The sequence below is a fragment of the Nyctereutes procyonoides genome, unplaced genomic scaffold (assembly GCF_905146905.1).
Source record: "Nyctereutes procyonoides isolate TBG_1078 unplaced genomic scaffold, NYPRO_anot_genome, whole genome shotgun sequence".
Classification (NCBI taxonomy): domain Eukaryota; kingdom Metazoa; phylum Chordata; class Mammalia; order Carnivora; family Canidae; genus Nyctereutes; species Nyctereutes procyonoides.
Genome location: NW_026575145.1, coordinates 3,788,265 through 3,811,121, shown reverse-complemented (window position 1 = coordinate 3,811,121; position 22,857 = coordinate 3,788,265). Strand labels below are relative to the sequence as shown.

General features: G+C 35.3%; 1 protein-coding gene across 6 annotated transcripts in view; it reads left to right on the top strand.

Moving 5' to 3' along the window:
* Positions 1-22,857, top strand: part of PRPF39 (pre-mRNA processing factor 39) — a 38,126-nt gene that overhangs the window by 6,726 nt on the left and 8,543 nt on the right. The window contains exons 1-6 of one of the 6 annotated variants that reach the window (XM_055309115.1): positions 10,892-11,014; positions 11,207-11,275; positions 11,379-11,541; positions 11,670-11,788; positions 17,247-17,414; positions 22,465-22,630. In XM_055309115.1, coding sequence (XP_055165090.1) covers positions 11,455-11,541; positions 11,670-11,788; positions 17,247-17,414; positions 22,465-22,630 — 540 coding nt within the window. In that variant the 5' untranslated portion in view covers positions 10,892-11,014; positions 11,207-11,275; positions 11,379-11,454. Of the gene's footprint in view, positions 1-10,117; positions 10,460-10,888; positions 11,542-11,669; positions 11,789-17,246; positions 17,415-22,464; positions 22,631-22,857 lie in introns of those variants that run through there. The other 5 variants (XM_055309110.1, XM_055309114.1, XM_055309113.1 and 2 more) reach the window with 5 other exon arrangements.

Below are 22,857 nucleotides of genomic sequence, written 5' to 3'. Positions count from 1 at the left end.
ATGCTAGTGGAAGTGATTTAAGACACTGAGAGAAACTGATAACGGGAGAGTAAAGATAATTTAAGAAACACTATTCCTGAGAAGATGGGTGGGAGAAATGATCAAATCATGAGTTCAGGGTATGACCTTTGTTAGGGGCAGAGATACTTTATCCATTGTGACCAAGGGAAGAGGTGGACCAGTGATGATTAAGTATTTCAGCCATTACAGGAGTTCTATAGTAGAGATACAAAGCAAATAATACTTTGGGGGGGGGGTGAAAGGCAACATTACAAATGAGGTGGAGAGGATTCGGTGGTTGATATCATAATAGATTTACTTCTTGGAAATGTAAAGAATTTTTTTTTTTAATTTTTTTTTTTTTATTTATTTATGACAGTCACAGAGAGAGAAGGAGAGAGAGGCAGAGACACAGGCAGAGGGAGAAGCAGGCTCCATGCACCGGGAGCCCGATGTGGGATTCGATCCCGGGTCTCCAGGATCGCGCCCTGGGCCAAAGGCAGGCGCCAAACCGCTGCGCCACCCAGGGATCCCAAATGTAAAGAATTTTAAGAAGGAAATGGAAGCTTCGTAGAAATCTAAGAGGATAAAGACTGACCACTGGTTGTGACAAATAGCTCATTATGAGAAATTAGTATTTTTATTGGGAGTGGTTGAGGTGGACTGGATAGTGAACCAACAGATGGTTATTTTCTTAGGAAAAATGCTGCAATGAACATGCTTGTTCATGATTAATTCTCTAAAATGGGCTTTAAAAGGAATTATTTCTAACTAGAAAAATGTCACTTTTTTGTGTATTTCTCATTTATATAGCAGCTTTGTTAGTCTAATACTTCCAGTAAGTTGCCTCTGGATTCCTCAGTATTTCATTATGAGAAAATTCTACAAGTGTTATTGGTAGGTCAGAATATGTTAATTTAAAGCTTTATGCTAAATGAAAATGGGCATTACATGAGGTTGATGATGATGTATTCAGTAAAGCTAAATATTAGGGAGGACTCAAACCAGATTGAGGGATATTTAAGTAAATCCAGCCGTAGTACTCTTCTTGCTTATCTATGTTTCTGTGACTATGCTAAACAAGCACTTGTCTCAGAATGTGCTTTTTCTGCTGCCTGGAATTTTCTTGCTCTACATATTTGTATAATTTGACTTTTTTAGTATATCATCCTTTCCTTTTTTTTTTTGTTTGTTTGTAGCACTTAGTATCATGTACATATTGTAGACTTTTTAAAGAAATGTCTATATTCTTCAATTAAAATGTCAGCTCTTTGAGAATAGGGACTTTGTTTTGTTCCCAGATAAATTTCCAGTGCTTAGAACAGTAGTATCTGACACATGGAAGTTGCTCACTAAATATCTATTGAATGACTATTATTACAGAAGGAAATTATATTGGTTAGAAATTTATTAAAAAATACTGCAAACCTAATTTCAGTAAAATAAAAAAAATAAGATAACATAAAAACAAAATCGTGTAAACCCTAAAGGACAAAAGACAAGAGGAAGTATCAACATGAGAATTAACGTTTTTGGAAGAAAGAGATGGAATGATTTAACTGATAAACTTAGGTTTTCATTTTTCTGCATTCATTCTGTGCCTGCAGAGAGGGAAGTTCATAAGAAATAAGAGGGATCTTCCCACAAAACTCCAGAAGGGCTCAGGAATCTTGATTATCAAGTGTCTCTTTAGATGAGAGTGCTGCTTGGAGCTAAAAATTTTAGGATTAGTTGAAGTCTGGAGTAGTGTAGACCCTAGATTTTACTTCTCCATATAGTTCAGCCAACAAAAACCTGAATGTTTATTATTTGAAAAGGGTGGAACCAGAGAAGTTTTGACACAGCTGGTGAGAGTTGGGACAGGATGAAGGATCTTGATGAAAATGGGAAATTGAATGAAAGTTTACATATTGAGTGGTAAGATCTCTAGTCCTGTTTTCTTTGCTCCCAGAATGCTTGTTGCCTTCTTTATACATTTTTAAGTTGAAACATTCTTCTTTGGGAAAACTTAACACCAGGGAAATGAAATAAAGCACTGACATTTAGTGAATTCCCCCTCAGTAGAATGCCATCCTGCACTGAAGTTCACCAATTTTGAAGCTTTAGCTTCTGATTTTGTGTGATGCCTCACACTTGAACAGCAGTTAGATCACTCTACTTGAGAGACCAAAACAAATAGTCAAAAAACACTCAGAAGAGAGACAGTGCTGAGAACAGAAGAAAATTTAAAGTGATTTTACAGATAGATAGCAGGAGGTACTGCACCAAACAGGAATAAAAAACTGTAAAATGGAGTATTCAGGGTAAAAAGGAATTAAAATTTTGATTCTAGTAAAAATCTAGTAAAAGTGTCTCTGAAAGAGTAGAATGAATCAAAGGGATAGGGGAAAATGTGGGAAAAGATAAGAAAAGTAGAGGATCATCCAATAAGTCCAACACCCGAGTAATGTGAGTTCAACAAAGATAAAAGAGAAAACTAAGGGGAGAAAATTGTCACATAAATGATAAATATGGAATATATGAATTAAATGATGTAAATATCTAGGTTAAAATAGGCCTTCCAAATGAATGCCAGAAGAATGGGTAGAAAAGACTTCCTGTGGCACATCATTTTGGAATTTGAGACCACCTGGATTAAACACTACCACGGAGAAAAAAACAGGTCACATACAGAGAAGTATTCTATATAGCAACACCCTAGGGGCGGCTGGGTGGCATAGTCAGTTGGTCAGGTGTCCAACTTTTTTTTTTTTTTAAGATTTTATTTATTCATGAGAGACAGAGAGGGAGGGAGGCAGGCAGGCAGAGACACACAGGCAGAGGGAGAAGCAGGCCCCCTGCGGGGAACCCAATGTGGGACTCAGTCCTGGAACTCCAGGATCATGCCCTGGGCCCAAGGCAGGTGCTAAACCACTGAGGCACCCAGGGACCCGCCCCCCCCTCCCCAATTTTTGGTTTCAACTCAGGTTATGATATTGGGTTTGTGGGATTGAGCCCTACGTTGTTCTCCACACTCAGCATGAAGTCTGGGATCAGTTTCTCTCCTCTTCCTTGTCTCTCCATCTCTCCATCTATCCTCCTCTCTGTGTGTGCCCTCTCTCTCTCTCTAAAATGAATAAATCTTTTAAAACATAAAGCAACACCTTCTGCTAGGAAACAAAGATTCCTTCAAAACTTTTTTTTTTTAAGTAATCTGTGTACCTAACATGGCGCTCAAACTCACCACCCTGGGATTAAGAGTTGCATGCTCCACCAGCTGAGCCGGCCAGGCACCCCCCCCACCTTAAAAACTCTTAAGAAACAATTATTTTCATTCTAGAATTTTACATTTAGACAATCTGTCATTCAATTATTAGGATTTTAGAATTGAAAAGTCTTAATTTTTTTGCCCCATATACCCTATTTTAGAAATTTATAGAAATGATTCTCTAAAAGAGAATCAAGAAAGAAAAGGATTTTGGCTGTTATAAATGAGATTCAGCCCAGGAAAGGAGTGAAAGGAATTCCTTGTATGAAAGTGAACAAACTTAGACAAGACAAACCAGTCTGAATTGCTGCAGAAGGTTAGCTGTTTCAAAAAGGATGTCTCCCTAAGGGAAAATGAGTATCAATTGTTTTTTTTATTTGTTTGTTTTATTTTAAATAAACTATGCCACAACTGGGGCTCAGACTCAGGACCCTGAGATCGAGTCACATGCTCTACCAACTGAGCCAGCCAGGCAGCCCTGGTGTCAGGTTTTTTTTTTTTTTAAGATTTATTTATTTATGATAGACCGAGAGAGAGAGAGAGAGAGAGAGAGAGGCAGAGACACAGGAGGAGGGAGAAGCAGGCTCCATAACGGGAGCCCAACGTGGGACCTGATCCTAGGACTCCAGGATTGCGCCCTGGGCCAAAGGCAGGTGCCAAACCGCTGAGCCACCCAGGGATCCCGTCAGTTGTTTTTGAAGCCCTTTTATAAGAGCTTTTCAGGAGTTTGAGGTCAATTTTCAAAGAAAACCACGTATATGAAAATGAGAAAAGATTTAAAGAATTAGAAGCAAGGAAATGTAATTAGAGTATACAAGATACCTTGAAAAAAATGTTTACATAGCCATACTGATGTAATCTGAATATTGATTTAACTCCAAACTGATAGAAATTGGAGCATGTATGTGAGAGAGAAGTTGTGGAAGCATGTTTGGTACAATAGCTAAATCTTAATCTTCTCTAGTAGTAAGACAGCAAAAATGTCTAAAATTGAAAAATCAAGAAATAAGATAGACCTCTTGATAAACTGTTGACTAGTTTTATGATGTCAAAGTCAACAGCTTTTTTTCCTCTTTTGTCTTTTCCTTTTTTTAAAAACATTTTATTTATTTATTTGAAAGAGAACAAGAGAGAATGAGAGGCTGCCCTTTTCCGTAGTATTTTATTTTATTTATTTTATTTTATGATTTTATTTATTTATTTATGAGAGACACAGAGAGAGGGGCAGAGACACAGGCAGAGGAGAAGCAGGCTCCATGCAGGGAGCCTGATGCAGGACTCGATTCCCGGTCTCCAGGATCAAGCCCTGGGCAGCAGGCGATGCTAAACCGCTGAGCCACCCAGACTGCCCTCCTTAGTATTTTAAAGTATAACATCTTATGTTTGGAAAATACTTTCTGAGGAATTTGTTATTTGAGTGATACTTTTGTTTATGTGAATTTATAGACTTCCACATGCTTCTGTCTCATCTGATGTTCTTAACACTCCTGTGAAAGTATTATTATTACTCTCTAATTTAGAAGTGAGGAAAGTAAGACTGACCCTAGGATCATAGGCTATTAAGGGAGAGAAGTAGGACTCTCCCCCTCCCCCTAGTTCATAATAATATTTATCTTATTATATCTTATGATGAAGGTGCCTTGGTGGCTCAGTAGGTTAAGCATCTGCCTTTGGCTCAGGTCATGATCCCAGGGTTCTGGGATCAAGCCCTAAGTTTGGCTCCCTGCTCTGCAGGGATCCTGCTTCTCCGTTTGTGTGCTCTTTTGCTGTGTTTGTCTCTCTCAAATAAATAAACTTAAAAAAAAAAAAGCGAAAGGGATTTGGAAATTCTAATTTCTAGTCTTTTGTACTTTATATTTCCTAATTTGGTTATATTTAAGTTCTTACCTTTTTTTTTATTGTGATAAAAACCACATAACATAAAATCTACCTTAACTATTTTTAAGTGTGTAGTTCAGTAGTGTTAAGTACATATGGTTGTAAACAGATTACCAGAACTTTTCATCTTTTTTAATTTTTTAAGATTTTATTTATTTATTCATGAGAGGCACACAGAGACTGAGACATAGGCAGAGGGAGAAGCAGGCTCCCTGGGGTGAGGTGAACCTGATGTGGGACTCTTCCAGGACCTTGGGATCATGCCCTGGGCCAAAAGCAGTCACTTAACCACTGAGCCACCCAGGCATACTCAGAACTTTTCATTTTACAAGTCTGTACTTAAACAACTTCCATTTTCTCCCTCTCTCCATTCCCTGGTAACTGCATTCTACTTAATGTTTCTATGAATTTCATGACTCTAGTTACCTCATATAAGTAGAATCATACAGTGTTGTTGTTGTTTTGTTGTTTTTTGACTGGTTTACTTCACTTAGCATAATGTCTACAAGGTTCTTCCATCTAGAATATGATAGGATTTCTTTCGTTTTAAAGGTTGAATAGGGGCACCTGATTGGCTCAGTTAGTTAAATGTCTTGATTTTAGTTAAAACTCTTGATTTGGGGGCAGCCCGGGTGGCTCAGCGGTTTAGCACCACCTTCTGTCCAGGGCCTGATCCTGCAGACCCGGGATCAAGTCCCACATCAGGCTCCCTGCATGGAGACTCTTTCTCCCTCTGCCTGTCTCTGCCTCTCTCTCTCTATGTCTCTCATGAATAAATAAATAAAATCTTAAAAAAAAAAAAACAAAAACTCTTGATTTTGGCTTACGTTGTGATCTCAGGGTTGAGATTGAGCCCTGCTTTCGCACGTGCTGGGTGTGGAGCCCGCTTGAGTCTCTCTCTGCCCCTCCTCCCCTTGCTTGCACTCACTCTCCCTCCTTCTCTAAAAAAAAAAAAAAAAAATTAAAGGTTGAATAATATTTCATTGTATATACTACATTTTGTTTACTCATCTGTCAATGGACATTTGGGTTGTTTCCTTCTTCTGGCTGTTGTGGAGAGTACTGCTATGAATGTGAGTGTGCATGAATGTGAGTTTCTACATGTAGTTAATTTGGATATATACCAAGTTAGGATTCTTAGGTCATATACACTACTTCTATTTTATTTTATTTTATTTTATTTTATTTTATTTTATTTTATTTTATTTTATTTTATTTTATTTTATTTTATTTTATTTTATTTTATTTTATTTTTTATATTTTATTTTATTTTATTTTATTTTTTAATTTATTTAATTTAATTTTATTATTTATTTTTTATTTTTTTCACTACTTCTATTTTAAATTTTTTCAGGAACCTCCATACTGTTTTCTGTAACAGTTTCATCATTTTACAGTCCCACCAACAATGTACAAAGATTTAACCCCTAATTGGATATAAGATTTACATATATTTCCTTTTATTCTTATGTTGTCTTTTCACTCTGTTGGTTGTGTTCTTTGATGCACAAAAGTTTTAAAGTTTGGTATAGCCCATTTGTTTTTTCTTTTGTTCCCTTTGCTTTTGGTATCATTTCCAAGAAATGATTGCCACGTCCAGTATCCTGAAGATTTCTCCTATGTTTTCTTCTAGAAATTTTATATTTTTAGGTTTTTACATTCAGGCTTTTAATCCATTTTGAGTTAATTTTTGCATGTGGTGTAAGGTAAAGCTCCAACTTAATTCTTTTGCATGTGAATATCCAGTTTTCCCAGCACCTTTTGTTTAAAGAGACTGCCCTTTTTTTGTTGAATAATCTTGGAACCCTTGTCGAAAATCATTAACTATATATGCAGTTTATTTCTTGGCTCTTTGTTCTGTTGGTTTTTCTTTATGCTAAAACCACACTGTTGTCTCATTCCTTTTGATATTTTTTGCTCCTTTGCTGTTCTATTTTGCCAATTGGAAGTTACTGGTTGTTGTCAAGAATAAAGTGGGACTAGTTAATTGCCACATTATGAAGAATATGTTGGAAAAACTTATTTAAAAAATAACTTCAATGTATTATTATTTTGGCTCTGTGATTTTTGGAGTAATCAAAAAAATGATTTCCGAAGGGTAAGGATGATATTCTTAATTCTTTTTACAACACTTTAATTGTAGGGTGTGGAATAATTGATAGATGCAGGGGTGTGGTAAATTTGCTGATTGCAGAAGAAACCATTATGTCCCACTAAAGTATGCAATTAGAATGGGACCACCATTATGTCCCACTTAAGTATGCAATTAGAATAGGGCCGGTAGTAAATGACTCAATGTATCAACCTAAGATTTTTTTTGTTTGTCAGCAGCTTTGAAATCAAAAGACAAAAACCAATGACTAATTTGCATATGGAAAATTAATCTTCAAATGTGTCTTCTTTAAAGGAAGAGGAGGGATGCCTTGGATGGCTCAGAGATTGTGTGTCTGCCTTTGGCTCAGGGCGTGATCCTGCAGTCCCAGGATCTAGTCCCACATCAGGCTCCCCATGGGGAGCCTGCTTCTCCCTCTGCCTATGTCTTTGCCTCTCTGTGTCTCTCATGAATAAATAAATAAAATATTAAAAAAATGAAGGGGAAAAAAATAGAGAACTTCTTTGCCTTTTTCTAGGACCTCAAATGGCTTAAACCTGGAAAAGCTTATGGGAAGAGAACTTTATTTTTTCTAGTAGTCTGATATTTTGGATTCTTTTTAACTATGTACCAACCAGGTTTGTTGCTTGTATTATTTCTTCTCAGATGCCTGTCATTTTTTCTTAAATCCCTCTGGCTCTGCCCTGCTTACTCTGCTGCTTACCCTTCTTCCCCAATATAAACCATGTTCATCCTGGTCAGTTTCTCTCTCATCTTTGAATCAATCCTAATTTCTGCCTCTTTGTCTACTGTCAAGAAGATTGTTCCATCAAGTCAAGTGGGCTTTTTTCTATTCTGGAATAATTTATTATTATTCTTTTTTTTTTCAAAGTTAAGACCCAATTCTGTATTAAATGAAGCTCTTCTAGATGGATGTAATTTTCAGTTGATTTCTCTAAACTTTGACTTTGTTTCATTTAAATTCTCTCTCTTTTGCCTGTTTTTGATAGCTTTTCAATAAATTAATAAACCTTAGAGTAAGGACTTTATCTTATATACGTAGATAATTCTCTACCAGGAATATAATTAGTATTGGACAACGTACATTAGGCCATTAACTTTCTGTCCCCATCCTAACTATACCCTTCTTTATTTTTCTCTTCTCTCTCCTCCCCCTACTTTTTTTTTTTTTTTTAAGTTGTATTTGAGAGAGAGAGAGCATGCAAATGCACATGCATGAGTGTGGATAGGGGCAGTAGGAAAGGGAGAGAGAGAATCTTCAAGCAGATGTCCTTGAGCGCAGAACCCCATGTGGGGCTATATCCCAGGACCGTGAGATCCTGACCTTAGCTGAAACCAACAGTTGGACCCTCAACTGATTGAGCCATCTGGAAGCCAATCCCCACTTTTTTTTTTTAATGTTCCATAGACTTGGGGCCCCGGGTGGCTCAGTGGTTCAGTGTCTGCCTTCAGTTCAGGTGACCCTGAGGTCCTGGGATCGAGTCCCACATTGGGCTCCCTGCACGGAGTCTGCTTCTCCCTCTCTATCTGTCTCTCATAAGTAAATAAAATCTTTAAAAAAAAAAATGTTCCATAGACTTACCTGGTTATAGTTCTTCCAGTGGCATTCAGCCTCAGAAGGTCTCCTGATTTTACATGTTAAATTTCTCCTTTGTTGGGAAAAATTTTGTTTCACTATATTTTGAAATAATGTTTTAAAATTTGGATTTCATATCTGCTTGACAATTTACAAGATAACTTCAATACACACAAAAAAAAACTAGAAAGAAGAAAAACAAAAAATTACAATGTGTATTATAAAGATCTTATTTCCTTAGCTTAAAAAGAGCTTGTATGAATCAATAAAAATAAAAATTAGTAATGTAATAGAAAATATGAATAAAGGATGTGAAGATATTTAAGAAAAAACAAATTCAGCTTTCTCACAGTTAAAGAAATGCAAATCACAGTGAGGTAGTTTCTTTTTAATCAAATGAACAAAAATTAGGTTTTATGATACTTAGTGTTGACAAGGGGAAATGAAGAAATGGACATTATCATGCTTTGTTAGTGGGTTAATCAATTAGGACTTCATTTGTCTGCAAGTAATAGAAAATGTGTCTATTGATAGTTTAAACAAATAGGAACTTATGTTCTTACACAGTATGAAGTGGCATTGTCTTATTAGTAGCTTGATGATGTCAGAGCTAGCAGTTCTTAATTTTTCTTGCCATTCCCATATTGACTGCTTCAAGGACATAAGTTGTTTTAGGTATGTTCACATTCAAACTGGGAAGAAAGTAGTAGAACCTACACTATTTGTGACCGCCCCCCCCCCCCTTTTTAAGGATTTTATTTATTCATAAGAGACGCAGAGAGAGAGAGGCAGAGACACAGGTAGAGGGAGAAACAAGCTCCATGCAGGAATCCTGATGTGGGACTTGATCCCGGAACTCCAGGATCATGCCCTGAGCTGAAGGCAGACGCTCCACCGCTGAGCCACCCAGGTGTCCTGTGACTGTCCCTTTTTATCAGAAAAACAAAATCTTTTCCAGAGCTTTGCAGCAGATACCCTTTTCAGTCTCAGGATTCCCTGTAAGGGGCTAAATATAGTGATACCCTGACCAAAAACAGTATTTTATTAGGAAGATGATGAGAGACGATATTGGATAGACAACTAAAAGTGACGCCACATGGCTAATGCAATTTTTCTAGAGACAGAATGTCAACATCTTCCCAGATTTAGTATACATGAATTCTTTGATTCACGGTTCCATTGTTTAGAGATCAAGAATGAAATTAATATATTCCTTTAATAGCTAACTGGGGTTTTAAAAGGTGGTTTTGATGATGCCATATAAACATTTGGAAGATGTTCCTTTTTATTTGTGTTTCCACAGATCATTAACTGAAGACAAACAACTATGCAAAATTCTCACATGGATGAGTACAGGAATTCTAGTAATGGCAGCACAGGCAACAGTTCAGAGGTAGTGGTAGAACAATCTGCTGATTTCAGTACTGAGATTATGAATGTTACGGAAATGGAACAGTCCCCTGATGGATCGCCTAATGTGAATGCAACTACAGAAGAAAATGAAATAGCAAGTGCTGTGGACCTTCCAGTGACAGAAACAGAAGCAAATTTCCCTCCAGAATATGAAAAATTCTGGAAAACTGTAGAAAACAATCCTCAGGATTTTACAGGCTGGGTATATTTGCTTCAGTATGTAGAACAGGAGGTTAGTAACTATTTAAATGGGACTAGAAGGGATAGATTAATCAAGTAATATCAGATGAGGTTTACTGTTTTGTAATTAAAGTTGCCTCTTTTATAATTTTCAGGTTAAACTGAATATATGTACATTTTTTAGCTTTAAATAATTTTCATGACATCTGTCCAAGTCTAATATTTGTAATAATTGGTTTGTGTGTGTGTGCGCATGTGTGTGTATAATCACTGAAGTAAAAAGTTACCTTGCTATTTAATAGTTCCTTCCTTTTGTTTAAAAGGATAAGACTATAATATGTAGGGAAAAGAACTGTTGTGTGTGTGTGATTTTTAAATCTGCCATTTATTTTATTTGAGATAATACATTTGGAAGAAATAATAAATATTTTTGTGACAAAAACTTCGAAGATTTTTAAACACCTTGTTTTATTTTCGTCAGAATCACTTGATGGCTGCCAGGAAAGCGTTTGACAAATTTTTCATACACTATCCGTATTGCTATGGTTACTGGAAAAAGTATGCAGACCTTGAAAAGCGGCATGACAACATTAAACAATCAGATGAGGTGCGTACATTACTGAATAAAATTATCTCCATTAGGTACTGTAAGCCAAATAATAACGAAACAAAATTTTTTTTTTTTTTTTTTTGGCTGGCAGTACCTACGATTTATGGTCAAACAATTTTATAGGGTATTTTATTTGCATTTGTCACTCTTGTGGCATTTGTAGCTAATATTTTCTCTCTTTGTTGGCAGGTGCGTTAAACCTCTACAGTTTGTCAAGCTTTGCAGTGCAAGCCTCTGTATTACACTGCAGCTTAACAAGTAGGGCAGGGCTTTTCTCTCACTTACATTTATTTCTCATTTTCCAAACAATATAGTTGGTTTGCTAGTCACATTTGCTACGTCTTATTGCATTTTTGGTCAGACGCTGTCATTGATGCTCTAATGGGTCTGTGCCCTATGGTCTGTAACCCAAAGCCTGCCCACACAACCCGGTCAGAATGCAGGGACTGCTGCGCTTTGAAGATCAAGACTCTGCACGTGGGGATCAGAACATTGCCATGTTCTATCCAACCTCCACCCAAATGGTAATGGTAGATTATTTAAACAAAATTCCAGTAATTAGTATTTCTAAGGTTCACCGGATAACACAGTGTTGCCTCTCTGTTAAGAAATAATTAAATATTTGAAGTACAGTTTGTTGTTTTCTTCTTAGGTGTATCGGCGGGGGCTTCAGGCAATACCTCTTAGTGTTGACCTATGGATACATTATATAAACTTCTTAAAAGAAACATTGGACCCTGGTGATCCTGAGACAAACAGTACAATAAGAGGGTATGCTAAACATTGATATTCAAATGTATTCAAAGTAGAAATAAGTATTCTGATGTTGATAGTAGAACTACTCATGAATGTTAAACTGTTTAACATAGATTTCTTTTTTACTATTTAAAAAAATGATACATGTAATAAACATACATGATTATAAAAATTGTGGATAATAATGTCCTTGTTTCATATCCTTGTTCCTTATGTCCCCAATCCCATTCCCTTCATGGTTTCTGAATTGTGTGTTCTTTCATATACATACATATTTGTACATATTTGATTTTTTTTAATGTAATAGAATGTTTTAGAATCTCTCTTGTATTTTTTCAAGCATTGCAAAAGTATTTTGTGATATCATAGTACTGTATTTTATTTGACCAAATCTTTATTTATAGGAAATAATCAGTGGTGCAGTAAACATGTTTGTAGTTGTCATTATTTATGTAGAGCATGCTAGAAGTGGAACTTTTGTCAAAGAGAAAACATAGCTAAGTTTTATCTAATGTATGTTCTTTCAAAAGTGGTATCAATTTTAAACTCCCACAGAATATGAGAGTAGTCATATTTTCTTTTAGTCGTGACACATTCTTTTTAACCTCCAGTGATCTCATTTTTTAATCTTTAAATTTTTTAAAAGATTTTATTTATTTATTCATGAGAGACACAGAGACAGGCAGAGGGAGAAGCAGGCCTTCTGCGGGGAGCCTGATTTGGGACTTCATCCCAGATCCTGGGATCATGCCCTGAGCCAAAGGCAGATGCTCAACCACTGAGCCACCCAGGCATCCGATTATAGGAATTTTTATTTATTTATTTATTTTTTTATTTTTTAAAATTTTTTATTTATTTATGATAGTCACAGAGAGAGAGGCAGAGACACAGGCAGAGGGAGAAGCAGGCTCCATGCACCGGGAGCCCGACGTGGGATTCGATCCCGGGTCTCCAGGATCGCGCCCTGGGCCAAAGGCAGGCGCCAAACCGCTGCGCCACCCAGGGATCCCTATAGGAATTTTTAAATGTGTTTTTTATTTTTGTTTTTATCAAAGTATGTGCATATAGTTTAAAAAGTCACTGTTGAAACTGCTTGTAACAAAAAGCAGTCTCTTTACCTCTCCAAGTATTTTAGCTGTTTCTACATTTTTCTAATAGTAGCTCTTTCCTGGTCTTTCTCTCTCTTCATTACATCATGGTTTTGTTATGGTAGATGAGATTTTTAGTTCACTTATACCCTGTCTTCCCTTTCTTATTTTTTCTAATATGGATAGGTTTCAGGGCCTTTTATTTTTCCTTGAATTAATTACTGCTTTTTATTTTTATTTTTTAATTTTTTTTTATTTTAATTTTTTTTTAATTACTGCTTTTTAACTCTCCCTTTTTCCTATTTGCTTAGTTTTCTTAGAAAGAAAACTTCCCACTCCCTCCAATAGCTACTTTTGATAGTCAGTATTAATATTGACTTTCTACAATGTACAAATGCTAGGTAAGTTATTTTTTGGAAGCTAAAAAGTGTATATGTCTGGTGTTATTTATGTAATCTGAAAATTGTGAAAGAGAATTCTCTGAAATTTGTAAATTGCATTTTTAACCTTTCCTCTTGGTGGATATCCCTCTTGGAACCTTTTCTTCTATAGTCTGGATTGGTTGCTCTGTTCTTTCTGCCATACAGGAATTATTTTGAGATTTCTTCTTCGTGATTCTAGGAAATATCTTTTTTTTTTTTTTATTTTTTAAATTTTATTTATTTATGATAGTCACAGAGAGAGAGAGAGAGAGAGAGAGAGAGAGAGAGAGAGGCAGAGACACAGGCAGAGGGAGAAGCAGGCTCCATGCACCGGGAGCCCGACGTGGGATTTGATCCCGGGTCTCCAGGATCGCGCCCTGGGCCAAAGGCAGGCGCTAAACCGCTGCGCCACCCAGGGATCCCCTCTAGGAAATATCTTTACCTCTTTCCTGGGATTTCAAGCTCTATTTTTGAGACTTTATTAGATCCTGTTTATTCTTGGCTTATGCCTACCTTTATTATTTATTTATTTATTTGTTTATTTATTTATTTGTTTATTTATTTATTAAATTTATTTATTATTGGTGTTCAATTTGCCAACATATAGAATAACACCCAGTGCTCATTCCGTCAAGTGCCCATCACCCAGTCACCCCACCCCCGCCCACCTCCCCTTCCACCACCCCTAGTTTGTTTCTCAGAGTTAGGAGTCTTTCATGTTCTGTCTCCCTTTCTGATATTTCCCATTAGTTTTTTTCTCCTTTCCCCTTTAATCCCGTTCACTACTTTTTATATTCCCCAAATGAATGAGACCATATAATGTTTGTCCTTTTCCAATTGACTTATTTCACTCAGCATAATACCCTCCAGTTCCATCCACATCGAAGCAAATGGTGGGTATTTGTCGTTTCTAATGTTATGCCTACCTTTAGAGGAGTGTGTCCTATAACTTCTTGATAAAGGATTCTTGGATAGAAAAAAAAATAAGATTTTTGTAAGTTTGAAACACCCAGTTGATGGTCCAGTGAGGTATAGAATTTTGAATTGGAAGTAATTTTTCATTATGGCTTTGAAGGCATCTCTCCATTCTCTTCTAGCTTCTGGTGGTATTATTGAGAAGTATTATAACTCTGTGGCTTCCCTTTGTATGACTTGTTTTTCCTCATGGGAGCTTTTAAAATCTTCTCTTTATCTGTGATATAAATGTGATTTTATAATGGTATGCTTTGGTGTGGGTTTTTCTTTTTGTAATTTACTGTGCTTACTTAATAGACCTTTTCAATCTGTGGTGCTCACGTCTTTCTCTTCTGAGAAATGTTATTGGGATGCTTACCTGGCTCAGTCAATACAATATGCAGCTGTTCATCCTGGGGTCATGAGTTGAACTCCAGGTTGGGCATAGAGTTCGCCTAAAAAAAAATAATAGGGATCCCTGGGTGGCGCAGCTGTTTAACGCCTGCCTTTGGCCCAGGGCGCGATCCTGGAGACCCGGGATCGAATCCCACGTCGGGCTCCTGGTGCATGGAGCCTGCTTCTCCCTCTGCCTATGTCTCTGCCTCTCTCTCTCTGTGTGTGACTATCATAAAAAAAAAAAAATAATGTTAAAAAAAAATAAAAAAAATAATAAAATTAATAAATAATGTTATTGTGTATGTTCTTATGTTAATAATTTCCTTCCTGTGGTTTTCTCTATTATTTTTTAATAGTTGGACATTAGATCTTCTGTTTTCATCATTTAATTTTTTTACTTTTTACTTGTCATATTTTGACTTTTTGAGGTATTTCTTTGATACTTATATTGGATTTTTAATATCTGCCATCATTTTTTTTTTAATGTCCAAGAATTTTTCTTGTTTATTATTCCTTTTCTTATATCTTCCTAGTCTTGTTTCATGGCTTAATAATTTTTTCATTATTTTTTAAAAAAATATTAAGAAGTGTTGGAAGTTTTCCTCTGCTCCCAGCACTGTTTCCTCTGAAGTTTTTTTTTTTTTTTTACTTGTTTTCATCTCTGACTTGTCTGATTTCTGCTCATGTTAAGGATTATATTTTAATAAACTGAATATAAGCTCTGTGTCTTGTATGCAGGCTATTATTAGCTGGCTTGGTGGGCTTCACAGTAGGGTGATTCAAATGGCCACTCAGGTTTTTGTTGGGGGAGTTCTAGTGGTGGTACACTTATGCCTTACTACTGTACCAGACAGATTCTCATTGAAGGATCATCTGATCTGCCTGGGGAATGTATACCTAGCTCCTGAGGTAGGTCTCAAAGGTCTAGCTCCTGAAATCCCACAGCTGGGTAGGAAAGGAAGTTTAAGATCTCTTACCATTCCTTAAGGCAACCTTCTTGCTGGGTAGGAAAGGAAGTTTAAGATCTCTTACCATTCCTTAAGGCAACCTTCTTATAAACGTCCTGTCTTTAATTCCTTACTTTATCATACTTCCTCTCCCAACCTTCCTTCCTCCCACATTTCTTAGTGTTTGTTTGGTGCTTTAATTTTCTGAATCATTTTGGGATTCTGCAGGGGCAGTAACATGTATTTTATTGTCTTGAATACCTCAGGTGCAAACATATACATGTGTACATGCATGCATATACACACTCTTAATCCTTTTATGTATGTTACCATATTTCTCCAGTTTTAGAACATTTTTAAACTTTGTTTAGGATGTCTTTTTATCGTTTTTTTAATCTTTTTTTTTTTTTTTTTTTTTTTTTGCTGTGGTTCAGTCTTTAATCTTTTATTGGTGTGAGTCTTGTGCCTGTCTTGCCAAGGATATATAAATCTGGTATTTTCTTCTAATTTTTTAAAAGTTTTTTTGTGTTATCATTCATCTGACATTTAAATCTGTCTTAAGACAGATTAACCTTTTATTTTGTCCAACTTTTCTGCATTGATTTAAAATTTCTTTATTATATACTAAATTCTCACATGTATACTCATCTGTTTTATTTTCTTGGAACTATTATGTGACCTATTTTTCTGTTACCTAGCCATCACCATACTGTTAATTACTATAGTTTCCTAATTTCTTTTGATACTTTTCAGGAAATGCCCTCTGCATTGGTTTTTTGGTATGTTAGCTGAATGTTAAATGTTAGAATATGTTTCACCTGTTCCAGTCAAAATTTGTTAGAGCTTTGATTGGAATCCTATTAAAGTTGTAGATTAATTTAGGTAGTGTAGTTTTATACCATTAAAAATCCCTCTTGAATGTATTCATTTTGAAAATATGTACCTAAAAGTTTTATCCAACTGGGATATCAAATCCAGTGATTAAAATTGCTTACAAAAATCTCTTGAAATGAGTTAGGTAGTTTAAAAGCACATGGTAGTGGTGGTGGTAGTGGTGTTTGTTTTGTTTTGTTTTTTAGTAATCTGTAATTTTAGAATCAGAAGAGAACTTCTTTAAGTTTTGAAATGTATGTATACTTTTCATTACCTTACAAGGCAGTTGGGTCCCTTCTTGGAGAGTTACTTTGCCAGAAAATGATTCTTTAAATTGAGATAAAATTTGTCTCTTCTGCTGTAAATGAGTCTATTCAACAAACATTTCAAGTTTCACACATATTTAAGTGTCTACATTGTCACTCTGTATGTTTGCAATGTGTACGTTTTGCATTATAATTCTGTATAAGATAAAATTACATAAAAGTATAGTCTATGTTTACTTACTCTTTAAAAAGTAGCTATCATACACTTTTCTGTTATTCCTTCTGCCTTTTACTCCCTACTTGTATAGGAACAGATGAATGTAATTTTGACTTTAGCGTGATCTTTTGAAATTTAAAGATAATGTTTTATTTTTATTTTTTCTTAAATTGAAGTATAATTGATATATATTAGTTTCAGTTGTACAACCTAATGATTTGATCTTTATGTATATTGCAAGGTATAGAAATAATATTTTAAAAGTGATTTTATTTTGGAAAGATAACTTAGAGGTAATTTAATTTTTCAGAACTTTCGAGCATGCTGTTCTAGCTGCAGGAACAGATTTCCGATCTGACAGACTGTGGGAAATGTATATAAACTGGGAAAATGAACAGGGAAACCTGAGAGAAGTTACAGCTATATATGATCGTATTCTTGGTATTCCAACACAGCTGTATAGTCACCATTTTCAGAGGTGGGTGGAAAAAATCTGATCATTAAAATATATTTGATTATTCAGGTAATTAATTAGCATTGAGGATTATAATTCTCTTGAAATGTGAGATTCTTTTAGATACAAACAGGAATAAATTTTCTTGCTTGATAACCACAATTTATGCACTTTTAAATTTTGACATTTTTCCATATACTTTATGAAATGTTTAGGAATTTTACTACTTTTAAACAGAAATTTTTCTTTATCCATTTTATGGATTAAGAATAATGGGAATTCTATCTAAGACATTTCAGAGTAGATATTTCAGTGTGAAGGAATGAGAATAAAGAACCTAAGTTTAATTATTCTTTGTGGTACTAAGTTAATAGAGTACATGGCACAGAAAGATGCTTGTTTAAAACTTAATGATTTATTTGGGGTTCCTTGGCGTGGGCTCTCTGTGGAGCATGTGACTCTTGATCTCAGGTTTGTAAGATCAAGCCCCATGTTGAGTGTAAAGTTATTTAAAAAAATTATTTTTTAAAGATTTTATTTATTTATTAGAGAGAGTACACTAGAGAGAGAGCAAGCACAAATTGGGGGCAGAGGTAGAGGGAGAATCAGGCTCGATTGAGTTCATAGGCCTTGATCCCAGGACCCTAGGATCATGACCTGAGCCAAAGGCAAATGCCTAACTGACTCACCCACCTGGGCACCCCTAAAAAATAAATCTTAAATAAAAAACAACTTAATGGTGTACTAACAATACATTCTTGTGATTCATATAATACCTTATACCAAATGGTGAAAGATGATTTCACATAGTAGGTCTAAATCTGTTTATTCAATTAAAAGTAATTCCATTTAAATTTTTCACTATGATTTTCTGTCATGACTGGTATCATTTCATTTTTATGCATATTTGAAAACAGCTAATTTTGTGTGATGTGATTTCCATGTTCTGTTTTCTGCTGTACTCAAAATATCCCACTGATAAAGACTCAATGTCCTTCTGAACAAGAAAGTTTGTATTGCTGTGTTGATATGTACTTGCATTTTTTTTAGCCAACATATTTTCTACATTTTTGCTATAACTTTTATAAGTAGTATAGTGTTAGGGCCTATAAACTTAGGTTCTTTTTAAGTAAGTGTTTTTCTAAATTTTTCTTTACTAAAAAAGTAGAGGACTGTTTGAAGCATCTAAAAAGTTATGTGGATCAATTTGCTAAAGAGAGCAGAAGTTATGCAGATCCAGGTTAGGAATAGGAATTGTGTAGATCTGAATATACTGTCTCTTTTTTTTTATGGAATAGAGGAGATGCCCAGGTTTCTAGAGTGTAATGACCTAGGAAGACACTTGATAAAGACCTAAAACTTGACACATGGAAATGCTTGATGAATATTTGTTTTTTTGTTTTTTAAATATTTATTTATTTATCATCTATCTATTATTTATTTATTTATTTATTTATTTATTTATTTATTTATTTATTTATTCATGAGAGACACAGAGAGAGAGGGGCAGAGACACAGGCAGAGGGAGAAGAAGCAGGCTCCATGCAGGAAACCCAACGTGGAACTCGATCCCGGGTCTCCAGGATCACACCCTGGGCTGAAGGCGGCACTAAACCGCTGAGCCACCAGGGCTGCCCTGAATATTTGTTGAATAAGTGAATACAAAGGTTTTAAAAATCCTTATGAGGCAAAGAGGATGCCTTCTAAACCAATTCTTCTAGGATCTACAGTATACAATAAAGTCTATGATGATAAGAATTTTATTTTTGATAAGAAAAATAAAATATAATTAGGAAACACTTGTTACATAGCATTTGCTGTATGCCAGATGTTGTTCTGAATGTCAGATAATATTTTTAATCCTCACAACAAGCCGGTGAGGTATAGGTACTTTAATTTTCCCCATTTTATGGAAGTAGAGTCACAGAAAGATTAAAATACTTGCATGAGGTTGCAGAGTTAGTGGTTGGAAGCTGATTGGAACCTTGATAATGTGGCTCCAAAGTTCTTAGTGTAGTCTCCTCCAAATCTTTCTTTTTGTTGTTAAATCAATATCCCACTGGGTCTTAAAAATTGCATATATGCTTATAGATATTAGTTGATTATATTACACATACTGCACTTTAATCTGCTTTTTCTTTTAATATATTGACAACCACTTTTCTAATCAATGTATGTAGCAAACACACATGTGGTGTTTAAGTAAAAATCTTATGACATGACCTACTGCTTTGAGAACTAGTGAAATGTGTTCTTTTGCCTAATACATTCCTCCTGTTTGGTCATTTATTTAGTGCTTGCTATGTAAAGATTGTATGCCATTTAAGTTGTAGAAATAACAGCTCAAAGAAGCTATGTGTGAATGGTGTTGGCCCTCAAGCTGGTCAGAAGTATAGAGGAGGAAGCAACAGTAGGCACTGTTGTTTTGTACTTCTGTGGCTGTAATACCTTTTCTATTTGCCATTTTTCTGGTTAACTTATATTACTCAAAACCATACAGTATGCTTAATGTCTTCTGTGTGAAACTTTATCTAGTTTGCCAAAATAGGAAGTCTTTGTTTTGTCATTTGTGCCAGCACTTTGCCTATTTATTTACATTTATCCTTTTTTTTTTTTTTAAGAATTTATTTTAGAGAGAGAGTGAGCGGAGGTGGGGGAATGATGACAGGAGGGGAGATGGGGAGAGAGAGAGAAACTTTAGCAGACTCCATGCTGAGTGAGCATGATCCTGAGATTGTGAGCTGAGCTGAAACCAGGGCTGGAGGCTTAACTGACTGCATCACCCAGGTGCCCCAGCATACATTTAAACATTAATAACACTGCTTTGAAATTATGTCTCTTCTATACCACTCTGTACATCTGTCAGTTTCTGAGACTTATTCTTTTTTATCCTAAATATGAAGGAATAGGGCTCAATACATATTAGACACTCAGCCATTCTTTATTGAATAAATTAGCTTTATAGTAGGAAAGGCTGATAAAAAATTACTGCTTAGTATTAATATTTTATCCCCATTTGAAACAGTTTCTTAGATAATGTAGTCAATAACTCTGTAAGTAGTTAGGAATTTTATCTTTTTTTAAGTTTTTTATTTGTATCGTAACAGTTTTGAGTTTTAATATTTATCTGAATAATAAATCTGTTCATTTTCTTACTATGCTTTTGAAAATTACTTCCTAATTCCTAATTTTTTTAAATAAGGCAGTCTGTATTTTTTCTCTCCCAGTGGTAAAATGGATCAAGTTTAAGCTTCTGTATCCATTGATTCTGCAAAATCTAGATTAGATTCCAATATTATTTGTATATATTTGTGAGAGCCTTAAAATCCATGAAAATTGCGGTGTCAATAGCCGAAATCAGTTTTAAGAAACTTGGGGAAAAGCCTGTAAGATTGGAACAGAAGGTACATGTACAAGTATGTCTAATAATTAGAAGAAGTCAGTCTAGGTCAGAATATGAAAGACTATCTAAGGAATTGGATTTTAGCCTGAATGCAGGGTAAATGTACAGAAGTTTTTGTGGCAGGAGGGAGATGTGATCATATTTGCTATTTTGGTTTCTTTTTTTACTTCTTTTAAAAAATTGTTTCTTTATGAGAGACACACAGGGAGGCAGAGACATAGACAGAGGAAGGAGCATGCAGAGAGCCTGATGCAGGACTCGATCCCAGGACCATGGGAACACACCCTGAGTCAAAGGCAGATGCTCAACCACTGAGCCACCCAGGCATCCCTTTTTTGTTTACATTCTAATAACATTTTTGATAGTATTAGGGTTGAGATGGACATAATGATACTAGAGACTACAAGCCCAGTTTATGTTTATCCAGTGAAAAATGAGAAGGACATGAAGATGTATTTAGAAGGTAGAATCAATAGGACCTGGTACCAATGGAATATAGGTAATAAATAGGGTCAAAGAGATTTAGAAACTGAGTGGTTGGCAGTACCATTAATCAAGATTAGAAATGCTGAGGGTGTTGATTTGTGGATAAAAATTACATAATATAGTTCAAGATATTATACATAAGATTCCAAATTTAGATAGTGTAGCTGTTTTACCTCTTCAACTTGGTGTTTTTGATTAAAATTTACACACACACATATATACACACACACACACACACATATATATAAGGTATGTAAAAGTGAAGTGACTTTTTTTCAAACCACTCTTAGTTTAACCTATTTCCTTGTGCAGAGTTTTGGCAATTGGATAGACTAATTTAGAATTGAGGAAAACCGTATGGGCTTGAGTTGAAGTTTTGAGAGTCATCATAGTATGCTTATTATTTTTGTATTAATTAGATGGGTTGGGAAGGAAATGAAAATAGTTGAGAACAAAATGCTAAGTGGAATCCTTGGCAGTTCTAACATTTAGAGACTGATTAGGAAGGAAGAATCCTCAGAGATCAAGGATTGGTCAAAGGCTTGGAGGAAAACCAAGAGAAATGTAACTCAGAGCCAAGGCTTAAGAAGGTTCCAAAAAGAAAGCATGGCTAAAGGCCTTAAGTAGTGAAGACATTCATAGGGTATAGACTGTACTATGAAACAGGTGTCCATTTTAATTTTGCATGTAAGAGGCACTGGGTGACTTTAATTAGGGCAATTTCTTTGGAGTCTTTGGCACAGACACAGATTAAGGGGTAAATAGGAGGTGGGGAAGGAACTGCAAACATTTGTTGATCATTTACAAATGATCATTTATATTTTACATAGGGATTATATTTAATTTTAAAGTCATTTTGCAAAATAGTATTGTGCCATTTTACACATGAGAAAACTAAGACTTAAAGAGGGAAAAACTTCCTTTAGGTCAAATAACTAATAATGGAGAGAATTAGAATTTGAATTTATGCTCTCCAGGCCTTCTCCATTCTACTGCAAAGGCATGAAGGAAATGAAGATGTCTATAGATTGTTTCATCAAGTGGTAGGTTTTTACTATAAAAAAGGGGACTTTGGTGTTTTAAATCAGAGTTTTTTTTGGAAAAGAAATATGTAGTAGGAATTGAACATGGGATCTAAAATTATGCTTCATTTATAGGGCATTTATTTTTATTGGCTTCTTTTAGATTTAAAGAACATGTACAGAATAACTTGCCTAGAGATCTTCTAACTGGCGAACAGTTTATTCAGCTACGAAGGGAATTAGCTTCTGTAAATGGACATAGTGGTGATGATGGTCCTCCTGGTGATGATCTACCATCGGGAATTGAAGACATTACTGATCCAGCAAAGGTAACCAGACTTACTGAAAAATCCTTCAGTGGATGAGAAACTAGACTTTGTATTTCTTGACTGCATGTGTTGGATGATTTGTGGCTCATATAAAATTAGTTTCTGATTAAGGCAAGTGGGAATTCTTGAGCTTTAGTGTGGTTTTAAATACAGATTTAAGGTAAGAGAATCTGTTTTACTATGAGAGATACCTGGAAATAGCTTAAAAGGGACATTTTGTCTGTGTG